The sequence below is a fragment of the Rhodnius prolixus genome, unplaced genomic scaffold (genome assembly GCF_049639745.1).
Source record: "Rhodnius prolixus isolate KJV_2025 unplaced genomic scaffold, Rpr scaffold_9, whole genome shotgun sequence".
Taxonomy (NCBI): Eukaryota; Metazoa; Arthropoda; class Insecta; order Hemiptera; family Reduviidae; genus Rhodnius; species Rhodnius prolixus.
Genome location: NW_027411604.1, coordinates 19623168 through 19650990, shown reverse-complemented (window position 1 = coordinate 19650990; position 27823 = coordinate 19623168). Strand labels below are relative to the sequence as shown.

Here is a 27823-nt window from a genome sequence, read left to right as displayed (position 1 = left end):
ACTCCAATTGACGTTGAAGATATTCCCAAATATTTTAAACAGTTTTAGCCAAATATCCTGCACTTTTGAGCTAAATTTGTTTACAGTTTAGTTTTTTGACCTATTCCAAAAAGATAACTGCAATCTTTGATCCTCATCCTCTCTGGATCTTTTCATCCTCATCCTCTGTTTCACAACACACATTTAGAAAGCAGTAAGCTTTGAGAAGACATTGAATCTTCTATGATAGGTGGTACAGTACACAAAGCATAACCTAGTCACTAAGTTAAAACCACAGTTCTTTGATGCTTGAAGTTGCAAAAAAGTGTAATGAGAAATTTAATATTACTACTAATAAATACATCTAAATATCAAAATAAAACAAAACGTTTTTCACATTACAAAATTTTAATGTAAGTAAAAGTAAAATCTTATTTTGTAATGGCTTATTTAATTTTCTAATGATCGACACTTCTTTGACATTCCTCAAATTTATTTCAGGAATTTGAGAAGTTGATTTTCTTGTATAGTTAAGACAGTTTTTCGAAGTAAGAGTCCAAAGGAACGGAATATATTTCAGCTGAGCAGAAATAATGTTTCATAAAATAGCTGATTAAGGAAAGATGTTCTATCATAAGCCTATGGTTAATAAATAGATCTTCTTTAATGTTATTCCAAAAAAAATATTTTTCAAAAATAATAGAAACAAAAATCTACCAACTTTTAGCATAAATATGGATCACATTATGGATTATATATTATTATATTTCATAAACATTATATACATATCAAAGCAGAGTTGGGCAAAAATTTAATCAATTAAAAAACAATTGAATTAAACCGAAATTTAATTTTAATCATGATTAAAATTAAAAAATTTAATCGGCAAAAATTAGTTGATTAAAATTAAATTCACTTTTAATTTAATCGGAATTTAATCAATTAAAATTTTTAATCATAACTAAAGATTAAAATTAAAATTAAATAATCATAATTTTAATTGATTGAATTAAATTCCAAATTTAGTTTTAATCACTTTAGACGATTAAATTTTTTAATTTAATTTAATCAAAATATGAGAGATTAAATTTTTAAAACCAAACATTGCCAATGGTTAAACCACAATCGGATCAATGCATCTTTATTTCGCCTAGCTGGTGCCTCTTCTCTATCAATATTATCCACCTTTCCCAAACTTGGCACCTTCATTCTACCAGTCTGGTGTCTCATCTATACCATGTTGGTGACTCTCAAGACTTAGATAGGACCACCTTACACTCACATTTAACCATGTTTACCACTCACTAGACTTAGATAGGACCACCTTACACTCACATTTAACCATGTTTACCACTCACTATACTTAGATAGGACTACCTTACACTCACATTTAACCTAGTTAGCGACTCAATAGACTTATGAACAGGGTGACCAGAGTTATGTGTTCCACCCACTTTTTTTTTTAAACGGCGGGAAATTTCGAAAAAATAGAAAACACGTATTTAATCAAATCTAGTTTTTTTCAGTAATTGACCCATTTTTTAAACCCCAATTTCCCCAGATACAGTATCTAAGTTTTTTTTCAAATGGAACAAACCAGATCTAGGCAGGCTAGAGCTATTCGATATTCCAGATCTTCGATTGAAGCCAAGGGATTAAGGTTACTGTACACTTTATTTTTTAGAAATCCCCTCTGAAAATAGTCTATTGGGGTTAAATCCGTAGTTCGAGGTCAAAATCGAGCTCTTCTTGAACCGGATGATAACTGGGGACGAAAAGTAGATTACCTACGAAAACATCGTAAGGAAAAGGACATATTGTGAACCCGGAAAACCTAGCCCTTCCACCTGTAAACCTAATTTCACTCTGAATAAGAGAATGTTGTGTATATAGTGGGACATTCGAGGACCTACACATTATGAGCTTTTAAAACCGAACGAAAAGCTAAATTCGAAAAAGTATTGTTAGCAAATGCATAATTTAAAGACAGCAGTCCAAGAAAAAAGGCCGGCGATGTTCAATAGGAAGAACATCATACTGCATCATGATAATGACAGGCCAAATGCTGCTTTAAAGACTCGTCTAAAAATTGCAGAACAAGGCTGGAAAATTCTGTCGCATCCACCATATTCCCCGAACTTAGCACCCTCCGACTATCACTTGTTTTTGTCCTTACAAAATTTGTTGAAGGGCGAAACATTTAAAAATGAAGTAGATATCAAACAAGTACTGGTTCAATTTCTCGCATCAAAAAATAATACATTTTTCAAAAATAAAATACATAAATTGCGCCCACGCTGGTGAGATATCATTAATAATAATGGCAATTATATTATTTAATAAAGTTTATTTATAAAGTTTATTGGCAAGAAAAATTTGTATTTTGTTTTATTCCAAAAACGGACAGAACATTCCGGTAGACCGTATATAAGTCTATTGAGTGGTAAACATGGTTAAATGTGCTTGTAAGGTAGCCCTATATAAGTCTAGTGAGTCGCCAACATGGTTAAATGTTAGTGCAAGGTGGTCCTATCTAAGTCTAGTGAGTGGTAAACATGGTTAAATGTGAATGTAAGGTGGTCTTATATACGTCTAGAGCAGTGGTTCTTACCCGGTGTTCCGCGAATATGGTCCAAGTGTTCCGCGAAATTTCAATTTTAAATGTATTGAAATTTAGAAACTTAGGAAAGATACGAAAACAAAAAATTGTTCCTTTTTTTTTTAATTTGAATTTAATTTTAAGTTCTTGCTAAATACCAAATTCCAAAATATTTCATGTTAGTGTTCCGCGAGAAAAATATATACATATAATTGTGTTCCGCGTCTATGAAATAATTAAGAACCACTGATATAAAGGGTTGAAATTTTTTTGGGTCATGAAATTCTGTAAAATTATGGCCGTTCTACTCGTATATATCTCCACTGTGAACCACGTATTGATATGGAATTATTTTTCTCTTATACACTTTGTTTTTCTCAATTATAAACTATAGTTATTTTGAGCACAGATCTATAAATGTAGAAGATATAAAGGGTTGAAAATTTTTTGGGTCATGAAATTCTGTAAAATTATGGCCGTTCTATATCTCCCACTGTGAACCACGTATTCGTATGAAATTTTGTTCTCTTGTACACTTTGTTTTTCTCAATTATAAACTATAGTTATTTTGTGCACAGATCTATAAATGTAGAAGATATAAAGGGTTGAAAATTTTTTAGGTCATGAAATTTTGTAAAATTATGACCGTTCTATATCTCCCACTGTGAACCACGTATTCGTATGAAATTTTGTTCTCTTGTACACTTTGTTTTTCTCAATTATAAACTATAGTTATTTTGTGCACAGATCTAAAAAGGTAGAAGATATAAAGGGTTGAAAATTTTTTGGGTCATGAAATTCTGTAAAATTATGGCCGTTCTATATCTCCCACTGTGAACCACGTATTCGTATGAAATTTTGTTCTCTTGTACACTTTGTTTTTCCCAATTATAAACTATAGTTATTTTGTGCACAGATCTATAAATGTAGAAGATATAAAGAGTTGAAAATTTTTTGGGTCATGAAATTCTGTAAAATTATGGCCGTTCTATATCTCCCACTGTGAACCACGTATTCGTATGAAATTTTGTTCTCTTGTACACTTTGTTTTTCTCAATTATAAACTATAGTTATTTTGTGCACAGATCTAAAAAGGTAGAAGATATAAAGGGTTGAAAATTTTTTGGGTCATGAAATTCTGTACAATTATGGCCGTTCTAAATCTTCCACGGTGAACCACGTATTGATATGGAATTTTGTTCTCTTGTACACTTTGTTTTTCTCAATTATAAACTATAGTTATTTTGTGCACAGATCTAAAAAGGTAGAAGATAAAGGGTTGAAAATTTTTTGGGTCATAAAATTTTGTAAAATTGTGGCCGTTCTATAACTCCCACTGTGGACCACGTATTGATATGGAATTTTGTTCTCTTATACACTTTGTTTTTCTCAATTTTAAACTATAGTTATTTTGTGCACAGATCTAAAAAGGTAGAAAATATAAAGGGTTGAAAATTTTTTGGGTCATGAAATTTTGTAAAATTGTTGCCGTTCTATATCTCCCACTGTGGACCACGTATTGATATGGAATTTTGTTCTCTTATACACTTTGTTTTTCTTAATTATTAACTAAGTTATTTTGAGCACAGATCTAAAAAGGTAGAAGATATAAAGGGTTGAAAAATTTTTGGGTCATGAAATTCTGTAAAATTATGGCCGTTCTGTATCTCCCACCGTGAACCACGTATTCGTATGAAATTTTGTTCTCGTGTACACTTTGTTTTTCTCAATTATAAACTATAGTTATTTTGTGCACAGATCTATAAATGTAGAAGATATAAAGGGGTGAAAATTTTTTGGGTCATGAAATTCTGTAAAATTATGGCCGTTCTATATCTCCCACTGTGAACCACGTATTCGTATGAAATTTTGTTCTCTTGTACACTTTGTTTTTCTCAATTATAAACTATAGTTATTTTGTGCACAGATCTATAAATGTAGAAGATATAAAGGGTTGAAAATTTTTTGGGTCATGAAATTTTGTAAAATTGTGGCCGTTCTATAACTCCCACTGTGGACCACGTATTGATATGGAATTTTGTTCTCTTATACACTTTGTTTTTCTCAATTTTAAACTATAGTTATTTTGTGCACAGATCTAAAAAGGTAGAAGATATAAAGGGTTGAAAATTTTTTGGGTCTTGAAATTTTGTAAAATTGTTGCCGTTCTATATCTCCCACTGTGGACCACTTATTGATATGGAATTCTGTTCTCTTATACACTTTGTTTTTCTTAATTATAAGCTATAGTTATTTTGTACACAGATCTAAAAAGGTAGAAGATATAAAGGGTTGAAAATTTTTTGGGTCATGAAATCCTGTAAAATTATGGCCGTTCTATATCTCCCACCGTGAACCACGTATACGTATGAAATTTTGTTCTCTTGTACACTTTGTTTTTCTCAATTATAAACTATAGTTATTTTGTGCACAGATCTAAAAAGGTAGAAGATATAAAGGGTTGAAAATTTTTTGGGTCATGAAATTCTGTAAAATTATGGCTGTTCTATATCTTCCACTGTGAACCACGTATTGGTATGGAATTTTGTTCTCTTGTACACTTTGTTTTTCTCAATTATAAACTATAGTCATTTTGTGCACAGATCTAAAAAGGTAGAAGATATTAAGGGTTGAAAATTTTTTGGGTCATGAAATCCTGTAAAATTATGGGCGTTCTATATCTCCCACCGTGAACCACGTATTCGTATGAAATTTTGTTCTCTTGTACACTTTGTTTTTCTCAATTATAAACTATAGTTATTTTGTGCACAGATCTATAAATGTAGAAGATATAAAGGGTTGAAAATTTTTTGGGTCATGAAATTCTGTAACATTATGGCCGTTCTATATCTCCCACCGTGAACCACGTTTTCGTATGAAATTTTGTTCTCTTGTACACTTTGTTTTTCTCAATTATAAACTATAGTTATTTTGTGCACAGATTTAAAAAGGTAGATCATATAAAGGGTTGAAAAATTTTTGGGTCATGAAATTCTGTACAATTATGGCCGTTCTACTCGTATATATCTCCACTGTGAACCACGTATTGATATGGAATTTTTTTTCTCTTATACACTTTGTTTTTCTCAATTATAAACTATAGTTATTTTGTGCACAGATCTATAAATGTAGAAGATATAAAGGGTTGAAAATTTTTTGGGTCATGAAATTCTGTAAAATTATGGCTGTTCTATATCTCCCACTGTGAACCACGTATTCGTATGAAATTTTGTTCTCTTGTACACTTTGTTTTTCTCAATTATAAACTATAGTTATTTTGTGCACAGATCTATAAATGTAGAAGATATAAAGGGTTGAAAATTTTTCGGGTCATGAAATTCTGTAAAATTATGGCCGTTCTATATCTCCCACTGTGAACCACGTATTCGTATGAAATTTTGTTCTCTTGTACACTTTGTTTTTCTCAATTATAAACTATAGTTATTTTGTGCACAGATCTAAAAAGGTAGAAGATATAAAGGGTTGAAAATTTTTTGGGTCATGAAATTCTGTAAAATTATTGCCGTTCTATATCTCCCACTGTGAACCACGTATTCGTATGAAATTTTGTTCTCTTGTACACTTTGTTTTTCTCAATTATAAACTATAGTTATTTTGTGCACAGATCTATAAATGTAGAAGATATAAAGAGTTGAAAATTTTTTGGGTCATGAAATTCTGTAAAATTATGGCCGTTCTATATCTCCCACTGTGAACCACGTATTCGTATGAAATTTTGTTCTCTTGTACACTTTGTTTTTCTCAATTATAAACTATAGTTATTTTGTGCACAGATCTATAAATGTAGAAGATATAAAGGGTTGAAAATTTTTTGGATCATGAAATTCTTTAAAATTATGGCCGTTCTAAATCTTCCACGGTGAACCACGTATTGATATGGAATTTTGTTCCCTTGTACACTTTGTTTTTCTCAATTATAAACTATACTTATTTTGTGCACAGATCTAAAAAGGTAGAAGATAAAGGGTTGAAAATTTTTTGGGTCATGAAATTTTGTAAAATTGTAGCCGTTCTATAACTCCCACTGTGGACCACGTATTGATATGGAATTTTGTTCTTTTATACACTTTGTTTTTCTCAATATTAAACTATAGTTATTTTGTGCACAGATCTAAAAATGTAGAAAATATAAAGGGTTGAAAATTTTTTGGGTCATGAAATTTTGTAAAATTGTTGCCGTTCTATATCTCCCACTGTGGACCACGTATTGATATGGAATTTTGTTCTCTTATACACTTTGTTTTTCTTAATTATTAACTAAGTTATTTTGTGCACAGATCTAAAAAGGTAGAAGATATAAAGGGTTGAAAAATTTTTGGGTCATGAAATTCTGTAAAATTATGGCCGTTCTGTATCTCCCACCGTGAACCACGTATTCGTATGAAATTTTGTTCTCGTGTACATTTTGTTTTTCTCAATTATAAACTATAGTTATTTTGTGCACAGATCTATAAATGTAGAAGATATAAAGGGTTGAAAATTTTTTGGGTCATGAAATTCTGTAAAATTATGGCTGTTCTATATCTTCCACTGTGAACCACGTATTGGTATGGAATTTTGTTCTCTTGTACACTTTGTTTTTCTCAATTATAAACTATAGTCATTTTGTGCACAGATCTAAAAAGGTAGAAGATATTAAGGGTTGAAAATTTTTTGGGTCATGAAATCCTGTAAAATTATGGGCGTTCTATATCTCCCACCGTGAACCACGTATTCGTATGAAATTTTGTTCTCTTGTACACTTTGTTTTTCTCAATTATAAACTATAGTTATTTTGTGCACAGATCTATAAATGTAGAAGATATAAAGGGTTGAAAATTTTTTGGGTCATGAAATTCTGTAACATTATGGCCGTTCTATATCTCCCACCGTGAACCACGTTTTCGTATGAAATTTTGTTCTCTTGTACACTTTGTTTTTCTCAATTATAAACTATAGTTATTTTGTGCACAGATTTAAAAAGGTAGATCATATAAAGGGTTGAAAAATTTTTGGGTCATGAAATTCTGTACAATTATGGCCGTTCTACTCGTATATATCTCCACTGTGAACCACGTATTGATATGGAATTTTTTTTCTCTTATACACTTTGTTTTTCTCAATTATAAACTATAGTTATTTTGTGCACAGATCTATAAATGTAGAAGATATAAAGGGTTGAAAATTTTTTGGGTCATGAAATTCTGTAAAATTATGGCTGTTCTATATCTCCCACTGTGAACCACGTATTCGTATGAAATTTTGTTCTCTTGTACACTTTGTTTTTCTCAATTATAAACTATAGTTATTTTGTGCACAGATCTATAAATGTAGAAGATATAAAGGGTTGAAAATTTTTCGGGTCATGAAATTCTGTAAAATTATGGCCGTTCTATATCTCCCACTGTGAACCACGTATTCGTATGAAATTTTGTTCTCTTGTACACTTTGTTTTTCTCAATTATAAACTATAGTTATTTTGTGCACAGATCTAAAAAGGTAGAAGATATAAAGGGTTGAAAATTTTTTGGGTCATGAAATTCTGTAAAATTATTGCCGTTCTATATCTCCCACTGTGAACCACGTATTCGTATGAAATTTTGTTCTCTTGTACACTTTGTTTTTCTCAATTATAAACTATAGTTATTTTGTGCACAGATCTATAAATGTAGAAGATATAAAGAGTTGAAAATTTTTTGGGTCATGAAATTCTGTAAAATTATGGCCGTTCTATATCTCCCACTGTGAACCACGTATTCGTATGAAATTTTGTTCTCTTGTACACTTTGTTTTTCTCAATTATAAACTATAGTTATTTTGTGCACAGATCTATAAATGTAGAAGATATAAAGGGTTGAAAATTTTTTGGATCATGAAATTCTTTAAAATTATGGCCGTTCTATATCTCCCACTGTGAACCACGTATTCGTATGAAATTTTGTCCTCTTGTACACTTTGTTTTTCTCAATTATAAACTATAGTTATTTTGTGCACAGATCTAAAAAGGTAGAAGATATAAAGGGTTGAAAATTTTTTGGGTCATGAAATTCTGTACAATTATGGCCGTTCTAAATCTTCCACGGTGAACCACGTATTGATATGGAATTTTGTTCCCTTGTACACTTTGTTTTTCTCAATTATAAACTATACTTATTTTGTGCACAGATCTAAAAAGGTAGAAGATAAAGGGTTGAAAATTTTTTGGGTCATGAAATTTTGTAAAATTGTAGCCGTTCTATAACTCCCACTGTGGACCACGTATTGATATGGAATTTTGTTCTTTTATACACTTTGTTTTTCTCAATATTAAACTATAGTTATTTTGTGCACAGATCTAAAAATGTAGAAAATATAAAGGGTTGAAAATTTTTTGGGTCATGAAATTTTGTAAAATTGTTGCCGTTCTATATCTCCCACTGTGGACCACGTATTGATATGGAATTTTGTTCTCTTATACACTTTGTTTTTCTTAATTATTAACTAAGTTATTTTGTGCACAGATCTAAAAAGGTAGAAGATATAAAGGGTTGAAAAATTTTTGGGTCATGAAATTCTGTAAAATTATGGCCGTTCTGTATCTCCCACCGTGAACCACGTATTCGTATGAAATTTTGTTCTCGTGTACATTTTGTTTTTCTCAATTATAAACTATAGTTATTTTGTGCACAGATCTATAAATGTAGAAGATATAAAGGGTTGAAAATTTTTTGGGTCATGAAATTCTGTAAAATAATGGCCGTTCTATATCTCCCACTGTAAACCACGTATTCGTATGAAATTTTGTTCTCTTGTACACTTTGTTTTTCTCAATTATAAACTATAGTTATTTTGTGCACAGATCTAAAAAGGTAGAAGATATAAAGGGTTGAAAATTTTTCGGGTCATGAAATTCTGTAAAATTATGGCCGTTCTATATCTCCCACTGTAAACCACGTATACGTATGAAATTTTGTTCTCTTGTACACTTTGTTTTTCTCAATTATAAACTATAGTTATTTTGTGCACAGATCTAAAAAGGTAGAAGATATAAAGGGTTGAAAATTTTTTGGGTCATGAAATTCTGTAAAATTATGGCCGTTCTATATCTCCCACTGTGAACCACGTATTCGTATGAAATTTTGTTCTCTTGTACACTTTGTTTTTCTCAATTATAAACTATAGTTATTTTGTGCACAGATCTATAAATGTAGAAGATATAAAGGGTTGAAAATTTTTTTGGTCATGAAATTCTGTAAAATTATGACCGTTCTATATCTCCCACTGTGAACCACGTATTCGTATGAAATTTTGTTCTCTTGTTCACTTTGTTTTTCTCAATTATAAACTATAGTTATTTTGTGCACAGATCTAAAAAGGTAGAAGATATAAAGGGTTGAAAATTTTTTGGGTCATGAAATTCTGTAAAATTATGGCCGTTCTATATCTCCCACTGTGAACCACGTATTCGTATGAAATTTTGTTCTCTTGTACACTTTGTTTTTCTCAATTATAAGCTATAGTTATTTTGTGCACAGATCTATAAATGAAGAAGATATAAAGGGTTGAAAATTTTTTGGATCATGAAATTCTGTAAAATTATGACCGTTCTATATCTCCCACTGTGAACCACGTATTCGTATGAAATTTTGTTCTCTTGTACACTATGTTTTTCTCAATTATAAACTATAGTTATTTTGTGCACAGATCTAAAAAGGTAGAAGATATAAAGGGTTGAAAATTTTTTGGGTCATGAAATTCTGTACAATTATAGCCGTTCTAAATCTTCCACGGTGAACCACGTATTGATATGGAATTCTGTTCTCTTGTACACTTTGTTTTTCTCAATTATAAACTATAGTTATTTTGTGCACAGATCTAAAAAGGTAGAAGATAAAGGGTTGAAAATTTTTTGGGTCATGAAATTTTGTAAAATTGTGGCCGTTCTATAACTCCCACTGTGGACCACGTATTGATATGGAATTTTGTTCTCTTATACACTTTGTTTTTCTCAATTTTAATCTATAGTTATTTTGTGCACAGATCTAAAAAGGTAGAAAATATAAAGGTTTGAAAATTTTTTGGGTCATGAAATTTTGTAAAATTATTGCCGTTCTATATCTCCCACTGTGGACCACGTATTGATGTGGAATATTGTTCTCTTATACACTTTGTTTTTCTTAATTATTAACTAAGTTATTTTGTGCACAGATCTAAAAAGGTAGAAGATATAAAAGATTGAAAAATTTTTGGGCTATGAAATTCTGTAAAATTATGGCCGTTCTATATCTCCCACCGTAAACCACGTATTCGTATGAAATTTTGTTCTCTTATACACTTTGTTTTTCTTAATTATAAGCTATAGTTATTTTGTGCATAGATCTATAAAGGTAGAAGATATAAAGGGTTGAAAATTTTTTGGGTCATGAAATCCTGTAAAATTATGGCCGTTCTATATCTCCCACCGTGAACCACGTATACGTATCAAATTTTGTTCTCGTGTACACTTTGTTTTTTAAATTATAAACTATAGTTATTTTGTGCAAACAATTATAAATGTAGAAGATATAAAGGGTGAAAATTTTTTGGGTCATGAAATTCTGTAAAACAGTGGCCGTTCTATATCTCCCACTGTGAACCACGTATTGATATGGAATTATAATCTCTTATACACTTTGTTTTTCTCAATTCTAAACTATAGTTATTTTGTGCACAGATCTAAAAAGGTAGAAGATATACAGGGTTGAAAATTTTTTGGGTCATGAAATTCTGTAAACCTGTGGCCGTTCTATATCTCCCACTGTGAACCACGTATTCGTATAAAATTTTGTTCTCTTGTACACTTTGTTTTTCTCAATTATAAACTATAGTTATTTTGTGCACAGATCTAAAAAGGTAGAAGATAAAGGGTTGAAAATTTTTTGGGTCATGAAATTTTGTAAAATTGTGGCCGTTCTATAACTCCCACTGTGAACCACGTATTGATATGGAATTTTGTTCTCTTATACACTTTGTTTTTCTCAATTTTAATCTATAGTTATTTTGTGCACAGATCTAAAAAGGTAGAAAATATAAAGGTTGAAAATTTTTTGGGTCATGAAATTTTGTAAAATTATTGCCGTTCTATATCTCCCACTGTGGACCACGTATTGATATGGAATTTTGTTCTCTTATACACTTTGTTTTTCTTAATTATTAACTAAGTTATTTTGTGCACAGATCTAAAAAGGTAGAAGATATAAAAGATTGAAAAATTTTTGGGCTATGAAATTCTGTAAAATTATGGCCGTTCTATATCTCCCACCGTAAACCACGTATTCGTATGAAATTTTGTTCTCTTATACACTTTGTTTTTCTTAATTATAAGCTATAGTTATTTTGTGCATAGATCTATAAAGGTAGAAGATATAAAGGGTTGAAAATTTTTTGGGTCATGAAATCCTGTAAAATTATGGCCGTTCTATATCTCCCACCGTGAACCACGTATACGTATCAAATTTTGTTCTCGTGTACACTTTGTTTTTTAAATTATAAACTATAGTTATTTTGTGCAAACAATTATAAATGTAGAAGATATAAAGGGTGAAAATTTTTTGGGTCATGAAATTCTGTAAAACAGTGGCCGTTCTATATCTCCCACTGTGAACCACGTATTGATATGGAATTATAATCTCTTATACACTTTGTTTTTCTCAATTCTAAACTATAGTTATTTTGTGCACAGATCTAAAAAGGTAGAAGATATACAGGGTTGAAAATTTTTTGGGTCATGAAATTCTGTAAACCTGTGGCCGTTCTATATCTCCCACTGTGAACCACGTATTCGTATGAAATTTTGTTCTCTTGTACACTTTGTTTTTCTTAATTATAAACTATAATCATTTTGTGCACAGATCTAAAAAGGTAGGAGATATAAAGGGTTGAAAATTTTTTGGGTCATGAAATTCTGTAAAATTATGGCCGTTCTATATCTCCCACTGTGAACGACGTATTCGTATGAAATTTTGTTCTCTTGTACACTTTGTTTTTCTTAATTATAAACTATAGTCATTTTGTGCACAGATCTAAAAAGGTAGAAGATATAAAGGGTTGAAAATTTTTTGGGTCATGAAATTCTGTAAAATTATGGCCGTTCTATATCTTCCACTGTGAACCACGTATTGATATGGAATTTTGTTCTCTTGTACACTTTGTTTTTCTCAATTATAAACTATAGTTATTTTGTGCACAGATCTATAAATGTAGAAGATATAAAGGGTTGAAAAATTTTTGGGTCATGAAATTCTGTAAAATTATGGCCGTTCTATATCTCCCACCGTGAACCACGTATTCGTATGAAATTTTGTTCTCGTGTACACTTTGTTTTTCTCAATTATAAACTATAGTTATTTTGTGCACAGATCTATAAGTGTAGAAGATATAAAGGGTTGAAAATTTTTAGGGTCATGAAATTCTGTAAAATTATGACCGTTCTATATCTCCCACTGTGAACCACGTATTCGTATGAAATTTTGTTCTCTTGTACACCTTGTTTTTCTCAATTATAAACTATAGTTATTTTGTTCACAGATCTAAAAATGTAGAAGATATAAAGGGTTGAAAATTTTTTGGGTCATGAAATTCTGTAAAATTATGGCCGTTCTATATCTCCCACTGTGAACCACGTATTGATATGGAATTTTGTTCTCTTGTACACTTTGTTTTTCTCAATTATAAACTATAGTTATTTTGTGCACAGATCTATAAATGTAGAAGATATAAAGGGTTGAAAAATTTTTGGGTCATGAAATTCTGTAAAATTATGGCCGTTCTATATCTCCCACCGTGAACCACGTATTCGTATGAAATTTTGTTCTCGTGTACACTTTGTTTTTCTCAATTATAAACTATAGTTATTTTGTGCACAGATCTATAAATGTAGAAGATATAAAGGGTTGAAAATTTTTTGGGTCATGAAATTCTGTAAAATTATGGCCGTTCTATATCTCCCACCGTGAACCACGTATACGTATCAAATTTTGTTCTCGTGTACACTTTGTTTTTTAAATTATAAACTATAGTTATTTTGTGCAAACAATTATAAATGTAGAAGATATAAAGGGTGAAAATTTTTTGGGTCATGAAATTCTGTAAAACAGTGGCCGTTCTATATCTCCCACTGTGAACCACGTATTGATATGGAATTATAATCTCTTATACACTTTGTTTTTCTCAATTCTAAACTATAGTTATTTTGTGCACAGATCTAAAAAGGTAGAAGATATACAGGGTTGAAAATTTTTTGGGTCATGAAATTCTGTAAACCTGTGGCCGTTCTATATCTCCCACTGTGAACCACGTATTCGTATGAAATTTTGTTCTCTTGTACACTTTGTTTTTCTTAATTATAAACTATAATCATTTTGTGCACAGATCTAAAAAGGTAGGAGATATAAAGGGTTGAAAATTTTTTGGGTCATGAAATTCTGTAAAATTATGGCCGTTCTATATCTCCCACTGTGAACGACGTATTCGTATGAAATTTTGTTCTCTTGTACACTTTGTTTTTCTTAATTATAAACTATAGTCATTTTGTGCACAGATCTAAAAAGGTAGAAGATATAAAGGGTTGAAAATTTTTTGGGTCATGAAATTCTGTAAAATTATGGCCGTTCTATATCTTCCACTGTGAACCACGTATTGATATGGAATTTTGTTCTCTTGTACACTTTGTTTTTCTCAATTATAAACTATAGTTATTTTGTGCACAGATCTATAAATGTAGAAGATATAAAGGGTTGAAAAATTTTTGGGTCATGAAATTCTGTAAAATTATGGCCGTTCTATATCTCCCACCGTGAACCACGTATTCGTATGAAATTTTGTTCTCGTGTACACTTTGTTTTTCTCAATTATAAACTATAGTTATTTTGTGCACAGATCTATAAGTGTAGAAGATATAAAGGGTTGAAAATTTTTAGGGTCATGAAATTCTGTAAAATTATGACCGTTCTATATCTCCCACTGTGAACCACGTATTCGTATGAAATTTTGTTCTCTTGTACACTTTGTTTTTCTCAAATATAAACTATAGTTATTTTGTGCACAGATCTAAAAAGTTAGAAGATATAAAGGGTTGAAAATTTTTTGGGTCATGAAATTCTGTAAAATTATGGCCGTTCTATATCTCCCACTGTGAACCACGTATTCGTATGAAATTTTGTTCTCTTGTACACCTTGTTTTTCTCAATTATAAACTATAGTTATTTTGTTCACAGATCTAAAAATGTAGAAGATATAAAGGGTTGAAAATTTTTTGGGTCATGAAATTCTGTAAAATTATGGCCGTTCTATATCTCCCACTGTGAACCACGTATTGATATGGAATTTTGTTCTCTTGTACACTTTGTTTTTCTCAATTATAAACTATAGTTATTTTGTGCACAGATCTATAAATGTAGAAGATATAAAGGGTTGAAAAATTTTTGGGTCATGAAATTCTGTAAAATTATGGCCGTTCTATATCTCCCACCGTGAACCACGTATTCGTATGAAATTTTGTTCTCGTGTACACTTTGTTTTTCTCAATTATAAACTATAGTTATTTTGTGCACAGATCTATAAATGTAGAAGATATAAAGGGTTGAAAATTTTTTGGGTCATGAAATTCTGTAAAATTATGACCGTTCTATATCTCCCACTGTGAACCACGCATTCGTATGAAATTTTGTTCTCTTGTACACTTTGTTTTTCTCAATTATAAACTATAGTTATTTTGTGCACAGATCTATAAATGTAGAAGATATAAAGGGTTGAAAATTTTTTGGGTCATGAAATTCTGTAAAATTATGGCCGTTCTATATCTCCCACTGTGAACCACGTATTCGTATGAAATTTTGTTCTCTTGTACACTTTGTTTTTCTCAATTATAAACTATAGTTATTTTGTGCACAGATCTAAAAATGTAGAAGATATAAAGGGTTGAAAATTTTTTGGGTCATGAAATTCTGTAAAATTATGGCCGTTCTATATCTCCCACTGTGAACGACGTATTCGTATGAAATTTTGTTCTCTTGTACACTTTGTTTTTCTTAATTATAAACTATAGTCATTTTGTGCACAGATCTAAAAAGGTAGAAGATATAAAGGGTTGAAAATTTTTTGGGTCATGAAATTCTGTAAAATTATGGCCGTTCTATATCTTCCACTGTGAACCACGTATTCGTATGAAATTTTGTTCTCGTGTACACTTTGTTTTTCTCAATTATAAACTATAGTTATTTTGTGCACAGATCTATAAATGTAGAAGATATAAAGGGTTGAAAATTTTTTGGGTCATGAAATTCTGTAAAACAGTGGCCGATCTATATCTCCCACTGTGAACCACGTATTGATATGGAATTATATTCTATTATACACTTTGTTTTTCTCAATTCTAAACTATAGTTATTTTGTGCGCAGATCTAAAAAGGTAGAAGATATAAAGGGTTGAAATTTTTTTGGGTCATGAAATTCTGTAAACCTGTGGCCGTTCTATATCACCCACTGTGAACCACGTATTCGTAAGAAATTTTGTTCTCTTGTACACTTTGTTTTTCTCAATTATAAACTATAGTTATTTTGTGCACAGATCTAAAAAGGTAGAAGATATAAAGGGTTGAAAATTTTTTGGGTCATGAAATTCTGTACAATTATGGCCGTTCTATATCTTCCACGGTGAACCACGTATTGATATGGAATTTTGTTCTCTTGTACACTTTGTTTTTCTCAATTATAAACTATAGTTATTTTGTGCACAGATCTAAAAAGGTAGAAGATAAAGGGTTGAAAATTTTTTGGGTCATGAAATTTTGTAAAATTGTGGCCGTTCTATAACTCCCACTGTGGACCACGTATTGATATGGAATTTTGTTCTCTTATACACTTTGTTTTTCTCAATTTTAAACTATAGTTATTTTGTGCACAGATCTAAAAAGGTAGAAAATATAAAGGGTTGAAAATTTTTTGGGTCATGAAATTTTGTAAAATTGTTGCCGTTCTATATCTCCCACTGTGGACCACGTATTGATATGGAATTTTGTTCTCTTATACAATTTGTTTTTCTCAATTTTAAACTATAGTTATTTTGTGCACAGATCTAAAAAGGTAGAAGATATAAAGGGTTGAAAATTTTTTGGGTCATGAAATTTTGTAAAATTGTGGCCGTTCTATATCTCCCACTGTGGACCACTTATTGATATGGAATTTTGTTCTCTTATACACTTTGTTTTTCTTAATTATAAGCTATAGTTATTTTGTGCACAGATCTAAAAAGGTAGAAGATATAAAGGGTTGAAAATTTTTTGGGTCATGAAATTCTGTAAAATTATGGCCGTTCTATATCTTCCACTGTGAACCACGTATTGATATGGAATTTTGTTCTCTTGTACACTTTGTTTTTCTCAATTATAAACTATAGTTATTTTGTGCACAGATCTATAAATGTAGAAGATAAAAGGGTTGAAAAATCTTTGGGTCATGAAATTCTGTAAAATTATGGCCGTTCTATATCTCCCACCGTGAACCACGTATTCGTATGAAATTTTGTTCTCGTGTACACTTTGTTTTTCTAAATTATAAACTATAGTTATTTTGTGCACAGATCTATAAATGTAGAAGATATAAAGGGTGAAAATTTTTTGGGTCATGAAATTCTGTAAAACAGTGGCCGTTCTATATCTCCAACTGTGAACCACGTATTGATATGGAATTATATTCTCTTATACACTTTGTTTTTCTCAATTCTAAACTATAGTTATTTTGTGCACAGATCTAAAAAGGTAGAAGATATAAAGGGTTGAAAATTTTGTGGGTCATGAAATTCTGTAAACCTGTGGCCGTTCTATATCTCCCACTGTGAACCACGTATTCGTATGAAATTTTGTTCTCTTGTACACTTTTTTTTTCTTAATTATAAACTATAGTCATTTTGTGCACAGATCTAAAAAGGTAGAAGATATAAAGGGTTGAAAATTTTTTGGGTCATGAAATTCTGTAAAATTATGGCTGTTCTATATCTTCCACTGTGAACCACGTATTGATATGGAATTTTGTTCTCTTGTACACTTTGTTTTTCTCAATTATAAACTATAGTCATTTTGTGCACAGATCTAGAAAGGTAGAAGATTTAAAGGGTTGAAAATTTTTTGGGTCATGAAATCCTGTAAAATTATGGCCGTTCTATATCTCCCACCGTGAACCACGTATTCGTATGAAATTTTGTTCTCTTGTACACTTTGTTTTTCTCAATTATAAACTATAGTTATTTTGTGCACAGATCTAAAAAGGTAGAAGATATTAAGGGTTGAAAAATTTTTGGGTCATGAAATTCTGTACAATTATGGCCGTTCTATATCTCCCACTGTGAACCACGTATTGATATGGAATTTTATTCTCTTATACACTTTGTTTTTCTCTGTGATAAACTATAGTTATTTTGTGCACAGATCTAAAAAGGTAGAAGATATACAGGGTTGAAAATTTTTTGGGTCATGAAATTTTGGAAAATTGTGGCCGTTCTATATCTCCCACTGTGGACCACGTATTCGTATGAAATTTTGTTCTCTTGTACACTTTGTTTTTCTCAATTCTAAACTATAGTTATTTTGTGCACAGATCTAAAAAGGTAGAAGATATAAAGGGTTGAAAATTTTGTGGGTCATGAAATTCTGTAAACCTGTGGCCGTTCTATATCTCCCACTGTGAACCACGTATTCGTATGAAATTTTGTTCTCTTGTACACTTTTTTTTCTTAATTATAAACTATAGTCATTTTGTGCACAGATCTAAAAAGGTAGAAGATATAAAGGGTTGAAAATTTTTTGGGTCATGAAATTCTGTAAAATTATGGCTGTTCTATATCTTGCACTGTGAACCACGTATTGATATGGAATTTTGTTCTCTTGTACACTTTGTTTTTCTCAATTATAAACTATAGTCATTTTGTGCACAGATCTAGAAAGGTAGAAGATTTAAAGGGTTGAAAATTTTTTGGGTCATGAAATCCTGTAAAATTATGGCCGTTCTATATCTCCCACCGTGAACCACGTATTCGTATGAAATTTTGTTCTCTTGTACACTTTGTTTTTCTCAATTATAAACTATAGTTATTTTGTGCACAGATCTAAAAAGGTAGAAGATATAAAGGGTTGAAAAATTTTTGGGTCATGAAATTCTGTACAATTATGGCCGTTCTATATCTCCCACTGTGAACCACGTATTGATATGGAATTTTATTCTCTTATACACTTTGTTTTTCTCTGTGATAAACTATAGTTATTTTGTGCACAGATCTAAAAAGGTAGAAGATATACAGGGTTGAAAATTTTTTGGGTCATGAAATTTTGGAAAATTCTGGCCGTTCTATATCTCCCACTGTGGACCACGTATTGATATGTAATTTTGTTCTCTTGTTCACTTTGTTTTTCTCAATTATAAACTTTAGTTATTTTGTGCACAGATCTAAAAAGGTAGATGATATAAAGGGTTGAAAATTTTTTGGGTCATGAAATTCTGTAAAATTATGGCCGTTCTATATCTCCCACCGTGAACCACGTATTCGTTTGAAATTTTGTTCTCTTATACACTTTATTTAATTTAAAAAAAAAAATATATATATATACATATAATTGTGTTCCGCGTCTATGAAAAGGTTAAGAACCACTGGTCTAGAGACTCGTGAAGAAGTCCAAGTCTACAAAAATTTACCGAAAAGTATTTACTGAAGACGCTCAGAAAAAGGGCCTCGCCAAAACGTGGTTCGAACCATTGGTTGAAAAGCCATAAAAGTGGATGATTAAATTAGTTTGATTAACGATTGAAATTGAACTAATTCGGTGATTAAAATTAAAGTACAATTTAATTCTCAGATTTAATCATAAGTTTTTTAGTTTGATTAACGATTAAATCTGAAATTTAATTGATTAAATAATTGTCATATGATTAAAATTACCATTAAATTCGGCGATTAAATTCTGATTAAAATTAAAAATAAATTTAATCAATTGAAAAATTTAATCAATTAAATTTAGAATTTAATTTTTTTTTTAATCAGTGCCCAACTCTGTATCAAAGGAGAAGTAATAATTGAATTAAACACACAAGCCATGAAAATGTATTTAAATAAGCTGGGCAGTAAGTTAAAAGCTATTAGAATAATAAATATCAACTAGGTTGAAAAGATAAAATGAAAATAAAACAAAATAATAATCACTACTAATTAAAATGAGTAATAAATTCTGTGTAAGTTACTATAATTTTTCAAAAAAAAATCAAATATTCATACAAAAGTGTGGTTGGGTCCGCAGTGCTAGATAATATCGTTGATTATATTTGTAATAGTACACATGTTTCTATTCTTTCTACCTAGTTTCAAATTTCGTCCATCATTACAATCAATTCATCACTGTAGTGTTGAGAATTTCACTTTCAATAAGTTCCTCTCCTTCAGTACTTTTGCTGATTGAATATAGTGCGTTAACATTTTACCTTATCAGTTACAAAACATGCGATCTACGACAGATATAATCAACGTTATTTTGGAAGCTTTGCCAATTTACTTAAAAATAATGTTATTTAGTTATGGAAAGAAGAAAAGAAGATGTTTTTTAAATTTAATTGCATTTAATATAGAAAGAATGTTCAGTTATTATTCGTAATGATTAATGAATGGTTTAAAAGAAGGTTTCACTAAGTTTACAAGTCACAGGTTGTATTTCTAGACCAAAATCGTATCAACATAACCTGCCATGAATGTGGGTGAGACCACGGTTCATCATTTCGGATAATGTAGAATGGATATAAATGTAACTCTTCTAAAAAATTGGAAACATACTTCAGAATTACGCAATGATGTGATTAGCGATAGAAAGGGAGATTGTAAGGGTTGTGGTAGGCTTCCCTCGTAAAATTTCTCGCAAGTGTAATTTGCGGTATTGAAATAATGATAAAAAAATAAATCTGAATTTAGGATTCCGCAGAAAATAAATCGTTTGCACCATAAGAACTGTAATTAAAGACAGTCGCGTTCCAACCAGATTCTTCCTTTAAAAGTAATTACTAATGAAAAAATAAAATATTAAAGCGAGTATAGAAAAAATAACTTTTTCCTAATTGGCTCGTTATTGCTAGACAGTTTTTCTTGTCCAATAAGCAGTGCTTTTAACGAATACAATATCATACTTTTATTCAATTACATTATTCAGACCACATAGTGCAAGCACTGTACACTTGTCATTACTAGTTTACAATTATCTTATATATAACCTGGTAATTCAGCCCAATAAGAAACTGAGCCTCAATCTGCACAGTATCCAACCTTTAGGTCTGCGCCACCCATCTTTAACCTCGCAGGTCCATTGTCGTAAAATTCTCTTCCGCAGAAAGAAAGTCTTTCTTTTTTCTATCTCTCACTTGGTTTTCTAACTCTATGTTGGGTTAATTAAATAATATCCTATTAAATAAGCCGCAACATATTCCCTAGTCGATCTGTTTTTTTTAAAAGAGGGCTGTTGCCTAACTATGCGACTGTCAGCAAATTAGTTTATTGTTAGGCTACACCACTTAGTAAGTATAACAGAACATATACAGTCAACTTCAGTATCAACTGAAAATTTACCAAGAGGTTTTGTAATAACAGGTTATGGACTAAGTCTTGAGAATGTTAACAGAAGATTCTTGGGAAAGGTGAAGGTAATTTATCTGCTGAATATCAAAAACATCTTTTCTTCCACTTCCCCCAGGCGTGTACAACAGAGTTAAGGGTATCAAAAGAAATATATATAATAACTCAAAAAAAAAAAACAAGCAATTATGAAAAATATTTGCTTGACATTCTTCTTACCTCAGTTGCACAGCCGTTGTTGGCCGTATGTGTACACGGGTTTGGGCCGCAATTCGTGCACGTCACTATTTCATTTGGGGCAGCACCGTCACTCTTTTTATCACCCTACAAAAATTAAATAAAAACAAAAAAGTTTAATAGTTATAAATTTCAACAAAATCTGTATTTATATGTATATAATGTAGGCACGATTTTAATTTAAATTTTCCATTAATAAAAAATATAACTTGATTTAGAATGATTTTCTAATTTCGAAAGGTAATCTAGACATAAAGAAATAACTCGTTCAATATAATTAAATTTTGAAATTTTACAACTCGGTTTACAATTTATTAAAAATTTTCAAGAGTAATGAATCAATTTGTAAAATAAAACGATTTAACCAATTAAATTGTTGAAAACAATTAAAACAGAGAACAAAATTAACAAAAACAAACAAAAGATTACCAACAAAAATATACACATATATTTTATTAATTAAAGTAACACATATTAGTATCTTCTTTTTTTACAAAATAATTAAATCTACAAATAAACTACGTAATATATATGATGTAACTAATTACTAGTGTTTGATATCTACAATGATCATACTCGAGCTACGATTGCCATGCAAGCGTTATTGTGATGTAATCGCAAATCATAATTAAATCACTGATGTACTCACAGATCGTATACAACAGCTTTCAAAAAAAAACTAACTAAATATACATATGAACGATAAAAATAAAAGGGAATATAAATATATAATAAAAATATTGATGTTGCGGGGACAAACACAGAATCATACTGGTATTAACATAAAACAATAACTACTGAGAACGAAGTTCAGTTTGCAAATCTGTTTCGTTTTTTCTTGAATTTACCAAATGCTAAAAAAAGAGGATAAAATAACTGCTTCATTTATAATTTTAGTATTGCTAGGGGGAAAGTTTTCTTGATTAAGTCAACTTGGTTTTGGCGTGTTCTCCAGACATTTCAAACTAATGAATAAAAGAAAATCGTAATATTTTTTACCAAAAGAAAAAATTAAATAAAAAAGTGCTTGTCTGATTGACAAATCAGCGAACCCCTGATCTGAGAAAGATCTGTTCTTACTTTGAGATCAATCTTACAATGTGGAGGCCCTATATCAAATAAAGAAAAAGTGCCATATTCTTAGAAAGACACACACAAATTATTAATTTGAACAAAACTGTTTTGATTACAAAGTGGAAAACTCACAACAATCAACAGTCCGAATCAGAACATTTTCCGCTTAGTTTATATTTTGATGAATTGGAGTAATCTTCAATGAAAATGAAACAGTTCAGGAAACAAGAACAGGCTCAGAGCACTAAAATTACCCATTTAAAACAGATATGTTCTCTCGGTAACCTGTGTAGTGAAAAATTAGCCTTTTCAGACTATAGACATTAAATGTTTAAGTTATCTCGAAAAACTAGAAGAAACACCGTAAACAGCACTGAACCTAGAAGTCTTTAAAAATATAGGTTAGTCTTGTTACGTGCTTCCATTGCAATCACCTGATTGTAACCTCAACAGAGTATAATTTTCACATCAGAAACCTTGTTTTCATCATCAAAACACTTAAGTGGATATAGTATATCCATGTCAATACATTTGGCAATTGTATGAAAGTCCATTTTCGAGATTTGTGCTCAACATCAGAGTGTCCGAAATTGAACACTGTTATAGTACAAACTCAATAGGAATTTTCTTTACATATTATACGAAAATAAAGTACGAAAGGTAAACAATATTTACACTCGTGCAAAAATGGATTACATATGGAATAAGGCCAAAATTCTTTGCCAGATACTTGTGCAAAATAGGGCAGGCTTTTCTGCATCACTTGTATCTAAATGGATGAAGATGTATTATTCTAATTAATCTCCTCTCCTTTTCCAAAACTGGTAATATAACCAATCCATGTTCATCAATCTTACAAAAAAAATGTGCTCAGATTTTTGGTGAACTTACTTAAGAAAGGATTAACAAATTTAATCGGAACATGTTCGTTAAACGCTGTCTACCCGTGACAAAGAAGAACTGAAGGTCACAAATCTAGCCCCTTTTGTATGTTTTAATGTAAAGAAACTTTTTGAATTTAGTAAATAATTTCATTGTAAAGTTGACTTAATTAAGATATACAATTTAGTTAAAAATTGGTGGAACGTTTGTTCTTACTACTAAGCATTTGGGAATTGTATATTTTTTCTTTTCATTTAAACAAAAGACAGAATATAGTACAGAACACACCTGCTTTATTAGATTGCAGACCCTAGATGCCTAGATAGCAGTAAAGATAACAAAAAGAAAGAAAAAAAATGTTTTAACGCACTTTGTACAAATAAACTTCCATATTTTTATCTTTATTTTTTAAATTTGTTTTTTAGTGATTAATATTTTATTTAGTTTTATCCAAGAAAAGAGTTAACTTTATTTATTAATGTGGACTATGAAAGAAAAGCAGAATAGATCAGCTCCATAAATACTTTTTCTATTTTTCATTATCTTATTGTTTTAATTTTAAGACTGTTGCACAGAAGGGTTTAACTATTTATTTTGTAATAATAATACAAAAATATTGTGTACGGGACTATATCTTAAATATGAATCAACAGTTTATCTCTAAATATAATGATTTTAGGTTGGGTTGATGGAGGGATGACGTTAAGACTGATTTTCCGTTCATTGCTCTCACTTGAGGGAAGAAATTACTTGAATCAAGATTACATTAATCACACGTCAGTTGAAAGAAGGTAAAGCTCAAGGACATTAGAAGGTTATTGTAATCTTTTAATATCATTTTCTGTCAGTTTCAATAAACGCATTTTACTTATCACGCATACACACTGTTCGTCACTATTCAAATTATCGCGTATTTTTATTTTTATTTATTTTTGTTGTCAGAGTATAACAGTTTTATGACCTAATGTTACAGATTTCAACCAATATTGAAATCATCTATCTAATAGTATCATATCTTTGAGACGGATTTGAAAAATCTGCACCTAGTGATCCTATTTACTTCCTATAATGGACGGGTTTAAGGCGAGCTAAGACAAGGTTTAAGAAACTGTTATACTTCCATGGATCTTTTGGAATCACTAAGTGCAACGGATTAATTATTGGTAATTTAGGATTATTAAGCATAGTTAATAGTGCAAGGTTCTCATGAACTTCATGTTCTAGATATGCAAGCGGTTTCCAGAAATGGTCCCAAAAAAGGTTGGAACACAACCATGATGATTGGGTTGGTTATTCCCATTACTAGTTTAAGGCAGTTCTTTTTCCTTCTAGAATGTTGTATTGTTTTCCTTCTAGAACAATATCTAAAGTAATGCATATATTTTCAGGTGGGTTTAAAGTCTAAATAACGAAGTGGGTAATACACTATAATTTTCAAGTTTTTTGAAACAATGTTTAGCCAAAGTGCCTTTGAATAAAAATTAGCCAGTTGAATAGTTGCAATTGCTTCTATTTTAGAATTTTCCCCTGTTTCTTTAATTTCCTTTTTTTTAAAAAACTTAATACTAAGAATTTTTCCTTGTTACATTTATAGAACTAATTTGGGGAGAAACGTGGTTAAAAATATTTTCGTACATTTGAAGGACCATAGTTCTTTGCACAGTTTTTAAAATAATTTATTTCTATAAGGGCTTAATTAATACAGTATTTTAGGTTAAATGTATTTAAAACGGGAATGGAACACTCTTTTGTATGCTAAAATAGGATCACTTACAATTCTGAGGGACATAATTATCTATCCACAAAAATTTCATCTGGGAGGAAGGGTTTTAAGGCAAAACTTGACTAGAATAAATCTATTTTGCTATCCAGAAATTATCACATCTCTTAATAGAACTGTTTACAGTTCATTGAGTGAAAATTATTAACCTGAATAAATGAGAACCTATTGGACCTTAAACTGATAAATAGTAACGATATTAATTCAGTTTGAACGGGGTAATGAGGTCTTGTTAGTTTTTATGTGATCATTACTTTGTATTCATATTATGGGCTTGTTTTTGAGATTTACTTCGGAGAATTTGCGAACAATTAGGTCCCCTCATTATATACTTTTAAAGATTAATCATAACAATGATTGTGTATTGGTCCAGATATACTGTCTGAGATTACTCTTTTTATTCTGTGTACAGATCTAACTGTAGAGACAATCAGAAAATTTGGACACTATGTTTCTGGTGGCCCCGCCAGATCACTCTGCCAGAATAGATGGGAATGGTGGCAGGTTACCTTTGCATCTAGCGTAAGGTTTGTTATCATTTGAAAAATTATTTTAAATGCATGTGATGAGAAGATATGTTTTTTTTAAAAATTAAATCGTTAAGTGAATTAATAGAAAAGAATGTTAATTGCAAAAAAAGTACAGTAAATAAAATTAAACTGCTCTGAAATATTTAGAACAGTTTAGTCCTTAAAGAAGTTATGTAGTCTTTCAAAATTAACTCGTTATATTCTGATAACAGAACTGTAATAAATCAAAAGCCATTGATACAATGGTTTCATTGCTGATTAAATGGATCAGAAATTTGAAAAAGATAATTAGTAAGTTAGTTTGAAAATGAAAATGTTTACCAAAATCATTTTGCTATTTCATGAAATTATTATGTTTGCTATGTCATGTGATGTATTCTTACAATTGTTTTCTTAAATAATCATATCTGGGCAAATCATTTCTTTTATAATTAAGAGATAAACAATAATTTACATTTATTAATTAACAAAAGATGATACTTCAAAATGAAACTGCCAGATTCAAAGATAAAATTCCTTGGTTGAAATAAAGATAAACTTTGCCGAACGAATGGCAGGAGAATGGCTCCTTAAAGAGTTCCATTTGATAAAATAAATGTACTCATTTTTTATTTTTAATATGTAAGTTTAAATGACCAGAAAATAAGTTTGTTTCCTACGAAGCAGCCAAAACTGATGGACTTCTACCAATGACTTGTATACATGCCAGCCATTGATAATATCTTTGCATTTTATAATATATCATACTTTATACATGAATTTAAGATAATGTATTTGAAATTTATATGTGATTTACTTCCTTTTTGAGCCCATAACAGCAAAGGCCATGATCGTGTTAGCTTTTAACTTATTTCTGAGGCTGTTGAATTTAAAGGATTCTCTCGAGGTAGTTGGTCACAGCCTATGACTTTCTATTATAGTGAATTTATTCAACTAAAAGTAAAAATTAAGCCAACTGAAATTGAAAACATTTTTTTTATTCATAAAGTTGGAGAATTGTAGAAAAAGAAAAGTGTTACATCGATTTATTCGAATCGAACACTTCTTATAGAACATCTTTTGGAGATGTTATCTATTGATAATGCACTTTATTTGTGGGTGGAAAGAGCAGCTGCATATTACAACCTGCAACTGAGGAATTACTGGCAGTATCAGCAACCCAATAAGCATCACTTTTGGAACGATTCAAGATCTTTTTTTTCACTCTCTTTGGCTTGGACCAAACAAAATAACATTATGTTTAATCTTTCCAAAACCATAGCCATGATTGTTGGAAGTGTCAACAATATAGATATTAATTCAATTTTGAAAAATTTCTTTACATCAGATTTAGATAAAAAATGTTTGTGACCTTTCTAGCAAACTTTCAACGTTATACCAATTAAAATATGATAAAAACATTTTTCTCGTTATATGAATAAAACAGTTTGTCACAAATTTAGTATTTTGCTCTCTGAATTCCTGTTCGTTTTATTTTGAATGTAAGAAGAGATGATCATATAACTCTTCACTTCGTACTTCTTGGTTGGATTAATGTGTAAAGTTCAGAAGGAAGTACTTTCTTGTTAACAACTTGTACATGCTCTTCAAGAATCAGAACCCTCAATATTTATTTGATATGTTTCAGCAGTAAGCTCCAGAAACACCAGAGCAGTCAATACTCAATTCTACTTTTTTTCCATTGAGAACTGTTGCTTTTAAAAATTCATTCCTTATTCAATCCTCTTCATTCTGGGACTCTTTACCTCCATTTTTAATCAATAAAACTAGAATAGTGAAATTTAAAATTGAGTTGGATAATTAATTACTGCAACTACTCAAAGATGGCGCCAATTATATTTAATGGTTGAATTAACCCAATAATTTTGATTGTTACATAACTGGTAAATATTAGTAAAGTTTTTCATTTATTTTAGCATGTTTGTGAAGGTTTACCACTCATTTCAAGATAAATTTCTTTTATTTAATGTACTGTTCTTCCGTTGTCCTTAAGGGATATTGTCCCAAGACAAAATAAAAGTTCCTTTCTTTCTCCTGCATTAGTATAACTTGGCTTTAGGCAGTGTATTTTTAATAATAATATTCATATGTTTAACAAGCTGCCTTTTTATTGCTACATAGCCTTC

The 27823-nt window shown here is 30.3% G+C and overlaps 1 protein-coding gene across 11 annotated transcripts in view; it reads right to left on the bottom strand.

Annotated features, from left to right (window-relative positions):
- The window catches only part of pHCl-1 (pH-sensitive chloride channel 1), a 300587-nt gene that overhangs the window by 17342 nt on the left and 255422 nt on the right, over positions 1-27823 (bottom strand). For 6 of the 11 annotated variants that reach the window (XM_074128593.1, XM_074128591.1, XM_074128594.1 and 3 more), the window contains 2 exons: positions 23676-23705; positions 21414-21518 (listed from right to left, as the gene is read on the bottom strand). In XM_074128593.1, the coding sequence (XP_073984694.1) occupies positions 21414-21518; positions 23676-23705 (135 nt within the window). The remainder of the gene's footprint in view (positions 1-21413; positions 21519-23675; positions 23706-27823) is intronic. The other 5 variants (XM_074128596.1, XM_074128592.1, XM_074128598.1 and 2 more) reach the window with 1 other exon arrangement.